General features: G+C 37.5%; 1 protein-coding gene across 17 annotated transcripts in view; it reads left to right on the forward strand.

Annotated features, from left to right (window-relative positions):
• CHD9 (chromodomain helicase DNA binding protein 9) overlaps positions 1-15,320 on the forward strand; it is an 86,527-nt gene that overhangs the window by 33,393 nt on the left and 37,814 nt on the right. For 12 of the 17 annotated variants that reach the window (XR_012057775.1, XM_072934425.1, XM_072934426.1 and 9 more), the window contains 3 exons: positions 1,605-1,939; positions 11,029-11,140; positions 14,299-14,448. Coding sequence is in view for 16 of the 17 variants with exons in the window: in XM_072934425.1 (XP_072790526.1) it covers positions 1,605-1,939; positions 11,029-11,140; positions 14,299-14,448 (597 nt within the window). In the remaining variant the exon portion in view is untranslated. The other 5 variants (XM_072934432.1, XM_030282535.4, XM_030282536.4 and 2 more) reach the window with 5 other exon arrangements.

Consider the following 15,320-nt stretch of genomic DNA (forward strand, 5'->3'; position numbering starts at 1 on the left):
CGAGCCGCCGCTGTGGGCGGCGCTGCGGGCGGGGAGCGCCAAGGGTTAAAGCCGATCCCCGCGGGGGTTAAACGTGGAGCCTAATGGAATAATGACGGGTAGCACCATCTGCTGGCCTAGTTCCGCGGGGAGCGGGTCTAACCAGCGCTAATATTGGCGCTGATGCCTTTTGATGCTTTGTGCGTTTCTTTCCGCGCTTTGTTGGGATCCGGCGGTCCGCGCACGGCGGGGCCGGGCCGGGCCGGGGGCGGCGGGTGCGCGCCGGGCAGGGCGCGGGGATGCTGCTGAAGCGAGCGAGCGCTCGGGGAGGGCTGTGCGCGGCCCGGCTGCCGCTCGCTAAATAGGCCATTTAGCAATCTTCTCCCCATGCTTTCCTCCTGAGCACTGCCGGGGGTGCTGGAAAAGCGGAGGGCAAGTCTTTGTCTGACGCCAAAAATGTCTTCAGTGAAGAGGCCAAGAGGAAGGGTAAGTGAGAGCCTGAATGAGTGGGAGGAGGAGGGGTTCTTTGGGCTAAAAGGCTAATGGGATTGAATAACCTTCCTTATTACTGGCTGCTGCTGCGGGAGCCGCATCGCCATCTTGAGCTGTTCCCGAGCTGGGTCCGGCTGTTTGTTCCAGCCCCGGGGCTTTAAGGTGGCATCGGGAGCGGCCCCGTCCCTGCCTCCCGCCCCCGCCGCCCATGAGGCACCTATAGAACATGTATCCCGGGAAGTGCGCGGGGTTTGGCCACAAAATGGGTTTGGAAATTCCTGCTGGCTTTTCTTCCTGCCCTAGGCAGAGGCGCATTTACGGGTGAGAACGTAACGTAACTGTTATCTGCTGGGGTTTTGTGTTTGAATAGGAAATTCTTTCCATTCCTCAAAGGGGGAGGGGAGGAAAGCAAAAACATGTCTTCTGGCTGGCTGCAGGAGAAGCTCATCAGCCCCGTAAACAATTCTGCGTCCATGAAAGGGGCATTAAAATCCCGAAGATAAAAACAAGTTACGTCTTTTATCCAAGGCGTATGTTGATTTAAATAAAAGAGGCGCTGCTTTCTGATCCGTTTATGGATAGAGTGCTGTGTAATTTTAGTTTTGGTTATATCTTTTGTCTGTTTTTTAATCTTGGTGTTGTTCGAGCATCTGTTGTGTTCATCACCGAGTTAGTCCTGTATTTCATTCGTCTGCTTTAAGGGAACTGTGGTCCTGGTATCCTAGCTAAGGCAAAACACTGATGCTGTTACCTTCGGGAGCTCTTTGCTTTTTCGTATTTTACTAGAGGTGTTGGAAGTGTGTGTCAATTGTATGGGAATGCTGCAAAGGTTAAGGTTTGCTTTCTTCAATTACAGAGGTGGAGAGATGGCTGAGAGAATTTCAGAAGGATAATTTTTACTGACTTTGAGTACTTGGATTGGTTGTTTAAAACCAACAATTGATGCAGTTATCTTGAAACCCACGCCATTCTGTGGTATAAATGGAATTCCTCGTTTTTTGTGTCCATATAAGTCTCTGGCAGTTACATTTTTTAAAAAATGTATATCCCTATCAAAAATGTTTGCACTTTTTTTTTTTTTTTTTTTTTTTTTAAATAAGGGAATTTAATTTACTTTTTGTTTCTTGCTACAGCCTCCTTCCAAGAAGACTGATGGTTCAGGATCCTATACTAAGTTGCAGAATACCCAGGTGAGGGGAATGTCTGAAAAGAAGCAAAAGAAAAAAACAGACTCGGAAAGTAAACAAGAGAAGGCGAATCGCATAATATCTGAAGCAATTGCAAAGGCAAAAGAGAGAGGAGAGAGAAACATTCCACGAGTAATGAGCCCTGAAAACTTCCCCAGTGTTTCAGCTGAAGGAAAAGAGGAAAAGAAGGGTAGAAAAGTTAAATCCAAACCAAAGGATAAGGAGACCAAAAAGCCGAAAACTGGTTCCTCATCCAAAATTAAAGAGAAAACAAAAATTGGGTAAGTAGATTAAAACATTGCCTTCAGACTGTGAATTGTTGATTAAAATGGAAACTGCTTACTGATAATAAAATGTTCTCCTCCACTGCCTACTCAAAATTCTTCCTGATTAAGTCCATGTGTGGACTCCCTCATTCAGGAACAAGAATGCTCTGTTTTCTCTTTAGATAAAATCACTGTAGGAGTGTCCTTTTGAAAGGAATTATTTTAATACAGATTTTAAAATATTCTGTACTTTGAAGCGTAGACCGAAATATCTTTTCTGTAGTTTTGTAATCTAGTCTGACTCCAAACTGAGTTTTTCTGGATTATAAATGCTGTCTTTATCCGTTTTGGCATGTAGTTTCAATACAGTGTGTTTGATAAACTTCAGAGGGAGAAATTGGAAGTTTAATGAACTTGTAAGCAAGAGAATATTCTTTCAGATATCACATCTGTATCAAAAGTAAAGCACATACTCGAAATATTAAATTCGAAGAACTTTGTAGTCTTCTTTTATATCAGTTTAATCTGCCCTCTTAAATATTTTGCAGACTCAGCTGGGTCAAGTTGGGTGGATACCTTGGGGTGAGGAGCTTTTGGAGTGCTCCAGGGGTTTCAGGAACTGGCTCATCTTGGGACTCCAGAGCTAATCTATGTTGCCAGTTTACTTTTAAAGTAGAGTGTGTGATTTCCAATATTAAGTACGTCAGTTAGAACTTGAGATAGAAATCTTAGTTACACTCTGAGTTTTAGTTTTTTTAATCCATGCTCTTTTTGCAGTAGCAGAAATATTAACTGGCACATCTCTGAAGTTTAAATGTCTCATATCCATATATATTTTTTAGAGTATGGAGCAGAAATGAATGTTCTTTTAAGCAGCCTATATCGCTGCATTTTTCTTTTTTTCTTGTAGAGATCAGTGATTTTTTTCTTACATGTTTGAAGTAAACAATTCTGAGAAGTTATCCTGCAGTGTGAAGGTTACTGCTCTATACCCAACTTCATTCTTAACGTGAAATTTGATGGTGTTAATTTCTTTCTGTTCTGTTTATGTGTTGGCATATGATGCTGCTTGTAAGCATCAAGTAGTGCTTCCTTTTCTTTTTTTCTCCATCTAGTTTAAGGTGGGGTTTCAGGTGTGTACTTTTGTGAGGTTGATTTCACTTCCATGTTTCTGAATTTATTCATATTCTTTAACAATCATTTTGTGTGTCTGTCTAACCAGAAAACTTACACTGTTGTTCTGGTAGTGTCAGTTTCATGAAACCTTGTGGTTTGTCCTGAGTGTGCTTTTTGTTCATTCTTTTGGGTAATTGACAAAACCTGCCAAAATAACATCATTACGATATACTGCGTAGTTGCTATTATATTTTTACTGTTTTTAAAGAAAAAGAAAAGTAAACTGTTACCTACAGTTTATGATTCTGCACTCAGTTTTGTCTTGGTGAAATGCTTTGCTGTGCACATCACTTAGGATCAGTTTTCAGGATTTCATCAGACGGCGTCAGTAGAGAAAGGGACATTTCTCAAGCCGTGTTTTTAACTAAGGTGTCTGTTTGATGCAGAGTACATGTAAGCTGGTAGAGGAGTTCCCATTTAGTTATTTTCAATGTTTCATCATTTTGCATTGAGCTGTGAAGGTTTGTCTCCCCGTTATTTACAGTTTAACCAGCTAATGCCCCAGTAGCACTCTGCTAACTTTGTCATGCTGCCAGGTATTGCTTTCTTAAGAAAGATACATTCCTAAAGATGGAGCAGTCAGGTCCTGGTGAGAACCTGTGAAGAGCCTTCTAGAACCACATAACACAGATTTCTGTTCATATTCACAGAATTCCATTTTACTTAGATGGGCAGCAACAAATCAAATGCTTTGAGACATCAAGATACTTAATTTTTGTATCCAAACAGATTCATGTGTTGTGTTGAATTAACACTATTGTATATTATTGATGTAAATATACAAAATAATAACTTCTTAGCAAGGAATACACCAGGGATTTTGCAGAGCAGCAATTGCAATAAGGCCTTGATTTTTTAAAAGAATAATCTTACCAAACCCTGCTTTCTATGCAAATGTAACCGCTGATATTATAGCAGAATAATTGCTACAAAAGCACTATACTTGTCTTTTCAACCATGGTTAAAAAAAAAAAAATTGTGATTAATAAATTTTGTTTTATTCAGTGAAAACCAAAATTAAAGAAGAAGGCGTTTAGAAGACTAAACAGCTCTTGTAAAGGTTTTGTCCTATCTTCTGTTCTTGAAAAATATTTCTTAATTAATTTAAGCATGTCTTTGGAATTATTAAATCAAAATAGAATTGGTTTTTTAAGTGTGTGGGTTGCTCCATTGATTTTTCTCATTACCTTAAAATAAACTTTGACTGAATCTTGGGAGAAAATTTTACTATGCTAAAATAATACCTGTAAAAGACAAGTGCTTTATTGGGCAGGAAGGGAAGGGAGGATCTCAGTTCAATGAAAATGGTTTTTTTCTTTGGATGGAAAGACTTTTGAGATCTGTTTAAAATGGGATAAAAAATAATTAAATTTCTTTTTAAATCAATAATGAGAAGAACTTATATATATATATATATATATATTATATATGGCATTCCTTGAATTTAATCAGAAAACAAAGCCTGAAGTCCCCTCATGTTTTAAAAATATTAGTAAACAATTTCCAACTGTTAGAAGCTATTATGAATTATTTTTTCTGCAAGCCAGTATAGTTGGGAGTGAAACCTTAAAGCCAGTGAAGGTTTACAATAAAAAAAAAAAAATATCAATATATCTTTTTAATAGTGGTGGAGGATTTGTTTGGGTGCATCTGCTGTTCCATTTTAAAAGGAGTTCTACTGTGATACGTCTATCCCAGATGAATAAATTTATTTTCAGTCAGGGTTTTCTATAGTAAACTCATTTAACTTCCAGGAGCTGTTAAATCTGTTGTTTCAGTTTGGATTTGGAGTGTCAGAGCAGTGCAGGAGGTGATGCAGAGTTGGGTGTGTTTGAGAAGATCTGAAGTCACATGTATGTTTTGGGTGACTCCTGTTTCATTTTTTGCAGGCCAACGCAGCTGAGCTATCTGAAATAGTAACAAATATATTGATTTTTTTTCTTTTTTTTTTTCTTCTGAGAAATGTTTGAGAAACTGTTTTGATCTGGTCTTTCATATCTCTGCATGCAGCAAACACAGCCTGTTCAATACAGGCCCAGTTGTACCCTCTGTAGTCCAGCACTCAAACAGCAAACTCTTACTTAGATTGTGATCGTAGACTTTGACCTCTTACAGGGCTTTATTCTGTGTAGCAAGTTCTGTGTTGCTCTGGAGGAGGATTTTCAGAGTTACAGTCGAACTGTAGGGCTGGAACACTAATTGCTGAACAGACCTTGATAAAATTGCCTCGTAGCCATCAGTTTAAAAAAAAAGGTGCTTTAAATTGTAATACAAGTACAGCTTTTGCTGAAATTGAGTGGCCCTCATCTGGGATCAAGATGAGTTTTGACTACTGTGTCTAGATTTAGGGGCAGGATGATCTTTCAAGAGTTCCTGTTTTTTGCTGCTCAGACAATCAGTTTGTGTTTGGTGGCTTCATATTAACTGATTATATTTTCCTTAGTGATTCTCTGAGATCTACATGTACAGGAAATATTTATAGCACAATTCATTCTAATTTACCATGGCTAGTTAAAAATTGCTATCAGTTACTTTCTGGGCAGGCTGTAGTTTCTTTCTAAGGGTGAGGGTTAAGGTTTTATTTCTCAGAGCTGTGAAGACAGAGAAATAATGCGTATTAATTTCAGTCAGTTCTATTAGAACTGGATTCCGTGGTTAGCAAAGTTTCTGTGCCATAAGTATTGGTGAAGGTACAGGACTAAATTATGTTATTACCAAGAATGTTGTAAGGGTATGACAGAATTTTTTAGAAGAATGTACTTATAGTATATTTAATATTACCAAAGTTAACTAATTTGCTTTGTGCATTGATTACTGATTAAATTAATTCTTCCAAATTTGCTTTACTATTACTCTGCAGACAGCAGAATCACTTTTTGTATCCTGGCTATTTACTAAGGTGTGTTGACATTTAGGAATCTATTTAAACCTTTTCATATTTTTGCATGGAACTTGTTTCCATTTATAAGCTTTTTCTGATTGATTCTACTTCTTCCATCTAAGGTGATGCATATTTAATCTAAAAAGTCTACTTCTTACCACTTGATGTGAAGAATTATGAATTTGTGAACATTCTCTTGTTCAAAAAAGTAGATTGGCATTTAGGTTTTATAGCTCTCAACGTATTCCCACCTACTCAAACATAAAATTAAATATCACAGCCCTGATGAAAAGAAACAGCTCTGCACTGGTGATGTAAAGGACAATATCAGTCAAATACATTTAGGTAATTTTTTTTTTCTTAATCACTGCATAATTTAAATAAAGAAGTCTCCCAAATTCTAAGAACTCAATTTACAAATGCTTGAGTCAGAGTGGTAGTCCTTCAGTTCAAATCTGCTGCCAGAAATGGCTGTCTTATTTCATGTGTTAAAAGAGCACTGGTGGATTTTGTTCATTAATCCTTGAATTATGTAGCAATGAATCCAGCAAGTGGGATGTGATCCTGTGCACTGCTGAAATGAGCAACTGTCCTTGGTGCCTTGTACTTTGCAGTAGGTCTCACAAATTCTGTTCACAAGCAGTTTTAGAGCCCAGCACCATGACAGGTAATTTTTGCTTGTTGATCTGATAGTGTTAAGATGGTTTGAAACCCTTATCAACTCAGGCAGCAGCTCCGGAGAGGTGGGGAGAGGGGTGGAGAGGAGGTGGTTCTCTGTCACACGGATGCTGTGGTGAGTGTGGTGCCTCCAGCTCGCATCTCTGCATCTCTCGGGAGGCAGCTGCCTGCACTTGTCCTCCTGTTCCCTGCCAGTGAGGTGCTGGGGAGCAGGTCTGTGCTCAGAAAGGAGGAGTGCTCACTGCATCTTTGACTTCTGTTAGGCCTATCTTGTGTCCTGGTTAAAATAGCAATAAATTCAAGGTTTGGTCATCCTTCTGGGATGTTATTTTGTTTGTTACTTGGCATTAACGTTTCAATGTAGCGTGAGCTTGAACTGACCAGTGGTTCCAGAAAGACTGTTAGGAGTGTTTAAAAATCTGTGCACAGTCCAGAAGTTATTAATTTGAAATACAGCTGGAGAAGGGGTCAGTGGCTAATATTACTGTGTTAGCATTGTTTATTAAACATACGGTAAAAGGGTAAGAGAAAATGGTTTTATGCCAGCAAATTAACTCTCGTTCAAGAGGATACAGTATCTTGTCAAGGAAATGTCTACTTATATTTTTAGCAAAGTTGCTAGTGATAAAGAATTGCTAATACTGTTGATAATGTAGGAGTTTTATTGTTAGTAATTTAACAAAGTGCTTTGGCTACAAATTATAATATCTGAGAGGTGACTTTGGACACTAATAATTAGTTACTTGGTGTTTTCTGTTGGGAAAATTGAAGTAGAATTATGTATTAAAGGATAGCTGTACTTCCTATTCCTGACGTGCCTAATACGTAATTTGCTGGCTTTTTCTTTCTGTCGTCTTTAGTATTTCCTTTTTCATTCTTTTGAAGGCTTTGGAAAGTGTTTTATCTCTTTAAAGCTGTTCAGAGTACTGACAGTGTTTCCATCATGTTCCCTGCTATGAAGCAGAAGGGGAATGGAGAGCATTCTTATTAGTTTCATTTATAAGAAGGAAGTTGCAGTGCTCTTCCAATAGTGCTTATTGGTAGCTTTAAAGCATGGTAGGAGTCCTGTGCTAAGGATCAGAAGTAATACTGGCTCATGAGAAATCTTCTTTTTAAACATTTTTTGTGGTGTAAGTTTCTCAACATCTTTAGTTTGTAATTTAGAAGAGGAAAGTATGTAATGAAGAAATCTACAGTGTCTAATTGTTGAAATATTTATAGATGTTACGTAATAAGATAAATATAAAAGGCAAGAGAAAGTGAAATTGGAGTCTGGTGATATTATTTATTCCATGTCTACTGTGTGCTGTTAACTTTTCATAGAAACAGAATAGATAGTTTCTGTTCAGAACAGTTTGTTTCAGGGTGGAAAAAGGGATTTTAGCCAAGGATCTTTATGCTTTCGTGCAGAAATTTATAAACTGGCAAGAGAATTTGTTCACTCAATGAAAATTTCTCACAGAATTGATCCAGTTTACAAGCTTCTGAAAATCATTGTTTTCACATAGCAGAAGTTTTTAGAAGTTTTTGGCCAAAATGTGAGCAGATTGCATCTTTACTGATAGAAACGTATGACTTTAGCACCATACTGTTGTTCAGCAACTTTTGATAGCAAGGAGCATTGTGATTCTGGGCACTGGATCAGAAAGAAGCAAAACTGCATTTGTTCCTGTCATTGGCACCGTATCCATATAGAGGAAGAAACATTCTGATCTACAGCATGCAGAGATGTGCAGAAAATTTCTGGGAGAAGCTTGTGAAGCACTGGGGGTAGGGAACACAAAAGCTGACAAATGGAATATTGTGTGTAAGGCTACAAGGGCAGAGCAAGAGGTGAACCCAGGGAGGGACTAAGAGAGGAGCAAATGTGCAAGGAAAGATGTAGCTAGAGCAGTCTAATCACAAAATACCCCATGTTCTAAAACAAAAGGTCGTTAAAATCCTCAGCTACTCAGTGGATACCATTAGAACCCATAGTAAACCTTATACCACTTAATATTGTGCTTCTTGAATACTAAGGGACCTTGAGCCTAAAATGGTAAACAGTAGTGCATGGAGTGAGAATGAGCTGTGGTTGCACAGATAAAAAATATTTAACATAGCAATATGCATTTAGGAATTATTTTAATCTACCATTTCACAGAATTATTTTAATCTTCCATTTTAAAATTTGGGACAGATTTCCCAGATACCTGCCAGCTGTCAGCCTTGGAGATAAGTGGAACTTAACTGGGCTGAGCTACATAAAAGAACTCTGAAGTTGGCCTTGAGTAGGAACCACAGGTCTTTCTAAGACCTCTTCCAGCTTGACTTGTATCTTAACACTTGCTTGATTAAAGAACATTCAGTTATCCTTTTTCTTCAAAAGAATTTAAGAGCAGAGAAAACATATCGATGCTTCCTACCATTTTTTGAAACCCTAAAGATGCAAACCAGGAACTTGGTGGGATGGATATTGTTTCATGAATGATCTTCCAGGAAATCCTCACTCATAAGATTACCAGGTTTCCCTTTAAATGCATGTTAAATTTTAGCATCCAGAATTCCTTTTAACAACAATTTCAGAAGGTCAACCACAATGTGCCTTGTCTGCATCATTTTGGAATATATTAGCTGATTTGACATATTAGTGACAAGTGCTAATGTAACACTTAAATTTTATGAAACAAAGTGAGATAAAAATGGAAAAAGTGATTATCCAAGTCCATCACTAGAAAGTGTCATATTGGACAACTACCCGAGAACACAAGTCTTAAAATAAAAACCAAGAAAAAAAGAAAGAAGATTCCTAATCAGAGCTTGAAAAGTGAGGGGGAAAATGCTCAAACTAACCTTGAAGTCAGTAGGGAAGCCAGTGTGTTCATTGCTGAAATTATTTTCTGTGATTATGAAACATGTTTTCTAAGTAATAATTAAACTGAGAATACCTAATGAAAAGCCAAGGACCAGAATTTACTTGTGAACAAGCAGCTCTGTGATTATGCTGACTACAGCTTTGTTTCAACTTGAATCTATCAGTGCTGTTCACTTTGTGCTAAAAGTGAAAAAAAAATTGGAGTAGAAAATCTCTTGTGATTCTGGGGTTTTTTAGCCTTTCCACTGAACATACATAGTGATTAAATATTGAAAAGCAATGCACACATTCATTGCTTCTGAAGTTATACCTGCAGTCTTTTATAAGCAATGTTGCCGAAACTTTCCATAGTGTTTTGGAATTTTAACATGCTTATGTTCCATGTGAACTGTTAGTCTGGACATAGTAAGTATATATATATGTGTTCTCTTGTTTGAACACTTGCAAAGAGAAGCGAGTTGTGTTTCAACCATTACATTCTCACCAATAGTGTTCTCATCATGTGGCCAGTATATTTGATGTTATATTGCTGTAAAATAACTCGTATTGTCTGTATAAAGCCTAAAATCTTGTGCTTAATTTGTTTGTAACATGGCAGAAGCACTTGTATGCTGGAACTTTCCTCATTTTTTGTTACAGATATAATCATAAGAAACTGTATGAAACACATGTTTTAGGACAGCTCTGTGTGATTTTCTTGAATAGTTTGCTGTTCTACAATTATGCCACTGTAAACATATTTAAAGAAGTGTATTTGGCACATTTAAATATGGAAAAATATTTTTACACCCTTTAGTTAGAAACAAATCTGATGAATTGGTATCATGATCTACAGTGTAATTTTTAAATCCAAACAGAGAAATAATTTATGCTTTTTCATTAGAGTTTAACTAATTTATTCAGCACAGTGGTGGTTCTTAACATATTCTGATAGGTTCTAAGATGACTCACAGATAAAACTACCAGATTTTGGATATAGATTTTTTTTTTTCCTGAGGGCAAAAAAAGATTTGTTCAATTCCATTATTTTTACCAATGAATGACTTACTTAAGCATAAAAGTTTTTCATGTCAGACAGCTTTGGGTGATTTTTTAGATTGTTCTCCACAGTTAATTTTTTCTAAGTAAAAGTAAGGGAAGGTACATTTCACAGTGGTAATTTTTTTATGATAAATCATTTAGTGTTGTCATCTGCAGATGGTATCTCTGCTAAGTTTGTGTAGTTTACCACTGTCAGTTGGTTTGTGTTGGATTTTGTATTTCTGTTCCTCGTGTAAAGATCGAAAATGTGTATGATAATTAGGAATTTGTGATGGCAAGGTAACTGTAGAGAAGCTCACTAACACTAGTGAACAGTACTGTCTGCTGTAAGGTGTTTGAGACCTATTACTAGTTTTTCAGACAGTGGTGCTGAGTTTTATGTTGAGAATCTGGGAATTGCTAGTGATTTGCTCTGGAAGTTACACACAGTGGTGTACAGTATTTACTCAGGGGCTGGGGTTTTGTTTCTGACAGAAAGCTGATCATCACACTGGGCAAAAAGCAGAAAAGGAAAAACGAATCTTCAGATGAATTGTCTGATGCTAAGCAGACTCCACAGAGGCCACTGAAAGATGAAGACTCACAGGTAAGTAGTTGGTGTTCTTCCTTGATAAATTTCTGTATGTTATACCTACAGATCTTTTTTCCCCTGTCTCCAGAAAGTTACACTTCCTTGGATGCAGTGACAGTTACTCACACTTCATGTATCTCATAGGCAGAACTTTTAATTATCAGCCACTTCTCTCAGTTGAAAATCAGAAAATCCTACAGGGTAGAATCCCTTTTCCGTAATGGGACTTCAATGCCCTGCTTGTATCTGTTTCCTTTCGGTACAGAAAGCCCGTAGATTTGAGATTGTAAGTACTTAAACTGAGCTGGCAGTTAGACCTGATCCTTACGTTGGGAAAATGCGGATTGCCTAACAGGTGGGACATTTATCAGTGAAGCTGGCTCTTTGAGAACTTTTAAAAGGGCTGTTTCAAGTTTTAATGTGGTTTTGGGTTTTTTTTTGAGCTCTGCTTCTGTAGAAACAGAAAGAACAGTTTTCTTGCAGTGTTGGATCTGAAGGCAGCAATGATCAATATGCTGATAGGCTCTAGTTGCCTGTGGAATACTTCTGAAGGAAGTGCCCAATGAAGAATTCAAGTGGTCAGGTCATTCCCTTGAGGAATAGCTCTCTTGTAACTTACTTTCTGCAGTTTTTTCATAGATTGCCCTGAAGTAATAGTAACATAGCTAATTATTTCTAAAACTTGTGCACAAAGAAACATGAACTGTTGATAAGAGATTATATTATATTTATGTTTGCATTAGTAACAGAATTATAACTTCTTGCTTTAGGGCAATCTCCAGTAACGTAAGGTTATGTGCTGGAACTGCACAGGTTTTTATCCTGTGGCAATTTTACCCACAGAGGCAAAATCAGTATTCAAAATAAGTGTTGTTGAGTAAAAATTAATTACATTAGTTGATGATAGTTGTCAAAAACAATTATGCAATACTGAATTGCCCTCTGGTGTTTCGCAGATAATAATGCTGGAGGGGAGAAGGGATCAGAAGCCATTTCCCAGAATGACTTCTCATTAACTGAAGTGTTAGCTTGTCCTAAGTAAAGGTTACCTGAAAGGATCTGTAACTTTTCAGTCATATTCTGTTACCAAATAAACATAAATTTATAGGCCAACAAATGTAATATAAAAGACTAAAGATCAGTTCTTTCCTGGGCGTATCATGAAATCACCTGCTTGTGGTGTGAAGGGAAAAGAGAGTAATCAGGGGTGGCATGAGAGAGAAATAACTTTCATTGCAGAATGTCACAGCATTTTCCTGCTCTCTTTGAAGGACTGGAGAGAAGCAGGAAAGACATAAATTGCTTTACTTCATTAATTCATTTTCTCTTTAGTTTTCAAATATGTTCATGATTTTATTTTCAAAGAGCTGTTTCTAATTTCTGTTGCAAATAGCTGCTTCGAAGCTCTGGGGGGCAATTTTAGGCCTTTTTTCCACCTAATTCATTTTGCATGCTTAGTTTCACATCAGGTGTCTTCCTTAAGTAGAAGGATTTTTAAATTTTTTTTTTAATTATTTTTAATACGTGGTACTACTTCATTTTTTGTCTTAGAGCCATTTGTTTATGGCTGTAGTTCTTAGCTCAGGGAAATACAGAAGTTTTTTTCCAAACAGCTCGGGTTATGTATTAATGTGTTGGAGAACATATGTTGATGTTTTGCTAATCACTTCATACTTTAAGAAAAGACATAGTGACAAGAATTGAAAATGCCAGTTACATAATCTTGCATTGCTCATGTTACCTGGCTTTTTTTTTTTTTAAACTTCTGTCAGCAAACTATTACTGATTTAAGTATAGTGTGACATTAGCATGTCTTTATGTTAGAAATTCCTTTTGGTGATAACACCTAACACCACACACATTTATGGAAGAACAGCTAATCTACATAAATGTGGAAAGCTCATGAAGAAGTTTCATTTTTGCAGCTTCTCTAGAGGAATGGTCATAGCCATTCTTTGATTTGTACTGTACCCACAGGTTACTGCTCTGTATTGTAGTGTAGTTGCTAAAGTACAGCTACTCTTTTACCAGATACCAGCCAGACCAAGGGCTGAATTAACAGTCAGGAAGAAAAGTTCCTGTGCTGCAATCTCCTTGTTACTTAATATTTGCTCTGCAGAAGCCATTGTGACCACAGGATTTAGGGTTTTGTCCTCTTCACAACTTGTACTCCCAGCTGAGTACTGCAGTGTAATAGAACATTGCAACCTGCAATGGATTTTCTGGCACAAAAACATCCTTTTCTTTGTATCTCAATATAATAAATTTGTTTTGTAGAGGCTGTTTTGTTTTGCTGTTTTTATTTTTGTGATGATCAGTTCTCTAAAGCAGATTATAGTGTTTTCAAATGTTAGCTGACTAGTTTGATATGGCTATTTTTATCCAGTGAATCCAATTTACAAATTAATCTTACAGTTAATAGGCAGTGTCTGATTCATTGGTACTGAGGAGTAGGAAATGTTATGCAATATCTTGATAATCTTAATATTTGAAACTGTGAGTGAAAAGGAATTATTTTCTTTTACTGAACATTATTTCTTCAGCTGGAATTTGTTGTCCTCAGATTGTTGCAGAAACCAGAATGGAAGGTTAGAAGCTGCAAAGTAAGCCATATAGTGCTGTTAAACAAGCCTTGATTAAGGTGGAGGAGAAAACACAGACATTAACAAAGCAACAGACTTTATTAGCCCTCATGTCAGATTTTATCAGCAATCTGATGAATAAGATCTAGTGAAAACCTTAATAATTTTTTGTACAGCACCATTTCGTAGAGACACATCAGCTTATTTTATTTCTTTCCTCTACTTCTGGAGTTGGACAGTAACACTCTGCTGTTACACTGCATTAGGAAATCACTGTTGAAATACTGGTGCTCGTGGGAGATCTGTTGTGTATCAGCTTTGCTCCCATATCCTGAAAAGAGTGTTTCATGTTTGCTTCTGAGCCCTAAAAATAAAAGTATCTTATGCTTGCATGAAAGAGAAAAATAACAGTTTAATTAATTGAACATAAAGTGGATGACAGGGGTACTTTATTTCATGTTTGTTATCAGATGTTGACCTTTGGTTGTAGGTACAGCTGAAGTATTGCTTAGGGTGACCCAGAATATGCAGCTCAGGTTAGAAGAAATTTTGGGTAAAACCTTTATTGCTTTCCTTTCTCTTGTATGGAAGAAGAGAAGATCAAATCGTCAAGTTAAAAGGAAAAAATACTCTGAAGAAGGAGAAGGGAAACAATCAGAAGAAGAAGCAGCTAAAGTTTCTGTTAAAATCAAGAAGAATTCTGCCCCTTTACCTGCTGAACAGCCTTTGCAATTATTTGTGGTAAGTAAAAATTGGCTTGGTTTGTGGGAACTTAGTATTTGTCTCAGTCAGTTCAGTGAGTAAAGATCCTACCTTGTAATACATTATTTCTAAGCCACAGTTCAGTGTGACATTTTTCTAAGATCTTGAAAAATGTAAGAAATTACTTGTTGCTATTTTTTGTGTTACAAACATCTGTTGACTTAATTGAAGTTAAGAATAAAACTAAGGATGGGTATTGTTCAAGTAATGTTTTATGTGGCATGGACATATGAAAAAGCTGTATTCTGGTGTTACCATTACTTAGAGAAGCATCAAATTGTTTGGGGGATTTCTGCTTACTGAGGTATTTAAAAAGGACACTCCTCCTCTCCCCACAACCATCTCAGGTTTAGACTTCACTGTTCAACTTGGAGACTCAAATTTAGTGTCGAGCCATTCAAAGTAAACAGAGTGGCAGGGAAGAAACAAGAAAAGAGTGTTTATGAGATGCTTGAAAGAGTGCCAGAAGTTGTAAGGGGAGTGATGGTATAACTGGGAACAAATCAGACAAGAGAGAAGGTGGCTATTGGAAGCAACTTGCACAGATCACCTCTGTCTCTGGGACCACAGCCCCAGTTGTGGCAGAGCCGTGTAGTCCCATCTGTGCCTCATCTCAGCCCTGCTGGAATTCTCAGCCACAGCCTCCTCTCTCTGATTCCACAGCATGTTTGCTGCCTGTGCGTAGAGTAGATAGATCAGACTCAGTTTGTCACATGCTGTGTTTCTTTCCTCTTTGCCCACCTGTCAGAGTTCTTCTCCAGTTGTGTATAACTAAATTCTGGGTATGTCCAGTGCATCAGTTTAACTCAGCAGGGCATTCACAGTGTCTGGCAAGCACCAGTATCCCCAAT

The sequence above is a fragment of the Taeniopygia guttata genome, chromosome 11 (assembly GCF_048771995.1).
Source record: "Taeniopygia guttata chromosome 11, bTaeGut7.mat, whole genome shotgun sequence".
Classification (NCBI taxonomy): Eukaryota; Metazoa; Chordata; class Aves; order Passeriformes; family Estrildidae; genus Taeniopygia; species Taeniopygia guttata.